Source organism: Centropristis striata, chromosome 5, assembly GCF_030273125.1.
Source record: "Centropristis striata isolate RG_2023a ecotype Rhode Island chromosome 5, C.striata_1.0, whole genome shotgun sequence".
Lineage (NCBI taxonomy): Eukaryota > Metazoa > Chordata > Actinopteri > Perciformes > Serranidae > Centropristis > Centropristis striata.
This window is the reverse complement of record NC_081521.1, coordinates 11,510,747-11,516,746: the sequence shown is the minus strand read 5'-3', so window position 1 is coordinate 11,516,746 and position 6,000 is coordinate 11,510,747. Positions and strand designations below refer to the sequence as shown.

At 35.6% G+C, this 6,000-nt stretch overlaps 1 protein-coding gene across 1 annotated transcript in view; it reads left to right on the top strand.

The window, feature by feature from the left end:
• The first annotated feature begins 223 nt into the window (after nt 1-223).
• Nucleotides 224-6,000, top strand: part of ntsr1 (neurotensin receptor 1 (high affinity)) — a 95,919-nt gene continuing 90,142 nt past the window's right edge. The window contains exon 1 of the mRNA XM_059333508.1: nt 224-1,845. Within this exon, the coding sequence (XP_059189491.1) occupies nt 1,177-1,845 (669 nt within the window). The 5' untranslated portion in view covers nt 224-1,176. The remainder of the gene's footprint in view (nt 1,846-6,000) is intronic.

Sequence of the window (6,000 nt, the reverse complement as noted above, 5' to 3'; positions counted from 1 at the left end):
TAAATAATAACCATAATGATGACAGGGATTTCATATGTTAGGTGTACACTGTAAATTGTAAAAGGTTGACTGTGCTTAAAGTTTTGGAAACTGATTGTCTCAAGTAAAGTAGATTATTATTTAATTGGTTAAACCTTAAAAGATCCATGTTTCGACAAGTCATAGCATGGCAGTGACTTGAGCCTACACTCAAAAATCACAAAAATCACAAAAATCTTTTAAAGTAATTCCAACTAAGACATTATTGACTATTTCCCATGAGACTTTTATAGCTGGACTAACTCAATTAGCTCAATTAGTCTAGTACAACCAACATGATTTGTTTTTTCCTCTACAAGCTTCATTATGTTGAACTCAATTTTTATATCAACGTTTTAGTGTTAATAAGTGGTCAAATTACTCTATTTAAGTTGCTATAACTCCTTTATTTTACTTTCTTTCTACTCAACAAAGTTCATGCAAATTTTTACCTAAATTTTATTGAGTATAAGTAACTTATTTCACTTCAGTCAGACAGACATATTGTAATACAATATTAAGTTTCATTCAGACATCTTTCTTCATTTTTAATTTTGATCAACTTCTTTGAAAGTCAACTTAATAAAACAATGGACATGTAACAAATTGTATTTTTTATGCTGGAAAAGCGTCATACTCACTAACCGCCTGAATCTTTTCTTACAGTGTAGTTGACTCGGATGAATGAATGAGGTTGACAAATAAAATAACTTAAAGATCTGACTTATGACAGGAGCTTTAACCCAACAGGTTAACTCATCTACTGTCAGGTTCAGTGAGCAGAAGAGAGTTGAGGTATTTGGAGCCTCCACCTCTCCAGTCTCTCATATACAAAAACAAGTTTCTCATAAAGTGTGCCTGGAATTAAATGCCCATGCTTTTCCATCTGTTTGTCCTTCGTGTTATTTTTGGTTTCCAAGGTGAAACATGAATGGACAGAAAGGCAGGAGGTCCTCTCATTGAATGACTGTGCGTCATCGCAGCGCATCCAGTAATAATCACGCCTCCTGTCGTGGCGAATATAAAAGCTGCTCTCCTCCGACTCCCAGGGACTGGAGCTGTTTTACTCCGGCTGATGACTAAGTGAAAGTCAACAAATGTCCACTCAGTTTAAACAGTCATACTTTATGTGTCCATGCTTACACACATAGAGGCAGAATGGATTTAAACCTGACGCTACCAGGGCGCGACCTGGGCGCGCTGGCGCAGATACTTTTTGGGAATAACTCACTGTTTCCATTAGAAAACAACACCGCCGCTTCAAAGACGGAGGAGGAGGAGGAGGAGGACTTGGAGGTGAACACGGACGTTTACTCCAGGGTGATCGTCACTGTCATCTACGCGGCTCTGTTCGCTGTGGGCTCTCTGGGCAACTCCATCACCCTGTACACCCTGCTGACCAAGAAGACCCTGCAGAACCTGCAGAGCACCGTGCATTACCACCTGGCCAGCCTCGCCGTCTCCGACCTGTTCATCCTGGTGCTCTCCATGCCCATCGAGCTCTACAACTTCATCTGGTTCCACCACCCGTGGGTGTTCGGGGACGCGGTGTGCAGGGGTTACTACTTCCTCCGGGACAGCTGCTCGTACGCCACCGCGCTCAACATCGCCAGCCTGAGCGTGGAGCGCTACATGGCCATCTGCCACCCGTTCAAAGCCAAGAGCATCATGTCCCGCAGCCGCACCAAGAAGCTCATCAGCGCCATGTGGATCGCGTCCTTTGCGCTCGCGACGCCGATGCTCTTCGTCATGGGCCAGGAGGTGCGTAACGGAGAGAAGATCTGCACCTCTATCGTGTCTCCTGTCACCATTAAGACCGTGCTGCAGGTGGGTGTCTTACCGCAGCTGTGCGCGCTGGCTTTGCGCACAGATGCATCCACAGGAGCTCTGCATCAATAGTGATGATCCAGTCATTTACATGCAATATGTCACCTATAGCCTATACATGAAAATCTGAGTGGGGACAATCTGGAGAATGAGTAATCTTACTTATGATACTTTTTGATAAAGTTTTGAGAAGATAAACACTTTATCAGTCAAGAATAAACCACATTGTCACAATCATTTCATGGAAAGAGATAAAAAATATTTTATTCCAACTTCAAGGGCGACCGTGTGTATACACTGTGAACAACCTGTGGCCAGTGTAACTAAGTACATTTACCCAAGTACTTTTTTCAGGTACTTCATTTATGTAGCTTTATGCTTCGACTTCACCACATTTTAAAAGCAAATATTGCACTTTTTACTCCATTAGTTTTAGCTGACAGCTTTAGTTACTTTTAAGTCCAGATTTAACACAAGAAATATGATCAGTTTTTTATTTTTTGGCACTATGATTTAAATAAACCACGTAAGAGTGTATTACATAGTTCAAATTAGCCCTACCTTGACAACATTAAAATACTGCTTACATAAATGTATCAATAGTAATGATCCAATCATTTACATGCAATATATCACCTATAACCTATACATAAAAATCTGAGTGGGGACAATCTGCATAATGAGTAATCTTACTGATGATACTTTTTGATACTGGTACTTGTACTTAACCCTTTGATGCACAACATGGGTCTAAAGTGACCCGAATAAGTTTTTATATTCTTTATCTTTGCAATAAATTAATTTCATCATTCAGTATTCCAGGTTGTCCCTCAAATAACTTGTTTCTTATCATCATACATCCTACATTTTTCTTTTCATTTCTTACTTTTTGAATAAAAACCCTTTTTTGTATCACTACACTTTTAATGCACAAAGTCATTTTTGACCCATGTGTGTGAACTTGATGTAATAATACAAAAAACTACGCTACAAGAGTTAATAACAACTTAGCAGGAAGTGCCTGTCAATTAAAAACAGACTAATTCTATTGTGTTGGATTCATTCAAAAGTCTCTTGATTTAGAATTACATACACATAAAGATTATATTTAATGTGATCAGAATAAGTAGATTCTATCTCAAACATTTTTATATTAAAGTTACTTAAACAACTGCCTCAAAATCAAGGACACATTTATATTTTATACATTGTATCAAATATATTAAGTAAGATAAAATGATTACAGAATAATTTATTACAGTGTACACAATATATTAATATTACTCTGGAGTATCCAGCTGCACACAGTGGTGTAAAGAGTAATCAGATAATTTATTTAAAAGTCCCCTATTGTGTTTGAGGTGTGTAATACATGTCCAATGGGTCTTTAAATCAAGATTATGAACTTGGTTCTTAAAAAACACACATTCAGCCTGAAAAAGTACTAATACCACACTGTCAAAGTACTCAATTTGAATAAAAGTCCTGCATTCAAAACCTTACTTACATGAAATGTGAGGTTAATGTCTGTTACTAGGCATACAATATACAGGATATTCATAAAACATGGAAGTTGATTTAAAAAATGAATAAAATGAAGGCTGGTGGTGTAGAAAACGTTGTCATGACCTGCTTGGCAGTATGTTTTAGCAGTATTTTGAAGAAAAAAACAGTGACACCTTATTATTAAGGTTCTCATGATTTTTATCTGCTATACAAAGTTAGGCAAAAAAAAAAAGGTGAAAATAATCATAATGACCAAGGCAATAATAATGACATAATGATTTATACAAATAAAAAAAATAAAAATAAAAATACAGTTCTAGTCTGAAAAAGCCTGAAAAATTATGAATACCACACTGTCAAAGTACTCAATTCAAATAAAAGTCTTGCATTCAAAACCTTACTTAACTCTTTGATACAACATATAAACACCTTCTAATGCACAACATGGGTCAGAAATGACCCCCATTCATTTCCCATGTTATTTCATGCTGGCTGTGTGTTTGAATATCTTTTTTTTTTATTACAGCAGATCATTTTAGCCATTTTCCCTTTCATACTTTATGAAGAAACACGGTTTTTGTATTATTACATCAAGTTTACACACATGGGTCAAAAATGACCTTGTGCATTAGAAGTGTAGTGGTACAAAAATGTTTTTTTTTTTTTATTCAAAAAGTAAGAAGTGAAAACAAAAAATTAGGATGTATGATGATAAGAAACAAGTTATTTGAGGAAAACCTGGAATACTGAATGATGAAATTAATTTATTGCAAAGATAAAGAATATAAAAACTAAGTCGGGTCACTTTAGACCATGTTGTGCATCTAAGGGTTAAGTACAAGTACCAGAATCAAAAAGTATCATCAGTAAGATTACTCATTATGCAGATTGTCCCCACTCAGATTTGTATGTATAAGCTATAGGTGATATATTGCATGTAAATGATTGGATAATTACTATTGATGCATTTAAGCAGTATTTTAATGTTGTCAAGGTAGGGCTAATTTGAACTATGTAATACACTGTTATGTGGTTTAATTAATAATAGTGCCTAAATATTTAAAACTGATCATATTTCTTGTGTTAAATCTTGACTTAAAAGTAACTAAAGCTGGCAGCTAAATCTAGTGGAGTAAAAAGTGCAATATTTGCTTTTAAAATGTGGTGAAGTCGAAGTATAAAGCTACATAAATGGAAAAACTCAAGTAAAGTACAAGTACCTGAAAAAGGTACTTGGGTAAATGTACTTAGTTACGCTGGCCACAGGTTGTTCACAGTGTATACACACGGTCACCCTTGAAGTTGGAATAAAATATTTTTTAACTCTTTCCATGAAATGATTGTGACAATGTGGTTTGTTCTTGACAGATAAAGTGTTTATCTTCTCAAAACTTTATTAATCAATCTCTTCCAAACATATCACAATGGAGATGAAACCACCATTAACAGATGATTGTGTCTGAAAATAAAATGATTCCAACTTTATAGGTCAGTAGTTCTCAACCTTTTTGAGTCACGACCCCCAATTTAACATGCATGTTGTCCGCGACCCCCGCTCACTGAACACAGTCTCACACGCACAGTTCAGATCACCCAAAAAACAAACAAAATGACTAAAAAGACACAAAATGACCAAAAAAAGGAAACAAAATGACCAAAAAAGACACAAAATGACCAAAAAATACACAAAATGACCAAAAAACACACAAAATGACGCAGAAAAGAAACAAAATGACCCAAAAAAGACAAAATGACTAAAAAAAGACACAAAATGACCAAGAAAAGACACAAAATGACCAAAAAAGGAAACAAAATGACCAAAAAAAGACATAAATTGACCACAAAATGATCAAAAAAGACACAAATTGACCACAAAATGATCAAAAAAAACACAAAATTACCAAAAAGAGACATGAAATTACCAAAAAGACTAAAACACATTAACACATGAACACTTTAACAAAGTGGAGACAGAGCTGACTTCCAAAATGATTTGGCGACCCCCCAGAAATCATCTTGCGACCCCAATTGGGGTCCCGACCCCAAGGTTGAGAATAGCTGTTATAGGTAACTGTGTATAAAGCACTTGGCAAACTGTACAGGGGCGTGTCTAGATGTTTTTACTGTGGGGCAAAGACTTATTGAAGGGTGGCATGAAGTATGTGTACACATGTGTCAAAATAACATTAATTAACCATTTCAGTTTTCACTACTCATCACTTCACTCATAACTAAGATTACAGTATCCTACAGTTAATTATTCCTATGTTAAAAATGGTTATTTCCGATAAATACAGGAGGAGTGGCTTAAGTCTAGTCCTAAACCCCATAGGCCCAATAGTAAACCCAGAAATGTTGAGTACCCTAAATTTTTATCGCAGAAATGTCATCTATAGGCCTAATGGATGGAATTTAACTTGGTTGCTAAAAGTTGCACTTTGGGCAATTAGCATAATTAGCATAATAAGCTAAACTAAATAATAGATATCATCATGAAACTTTCTCAGTTGATTACTTATGTTAAGATGAGAAAAAAATGTATTGCATGTTTTTTGTATTTTAATGTTTACATATGCAAATGAGGTCATATCTCATCAAATATGCGCTCATTTGCATACAGACAAAGTCAGATCGTTTGATAAAGTCTAC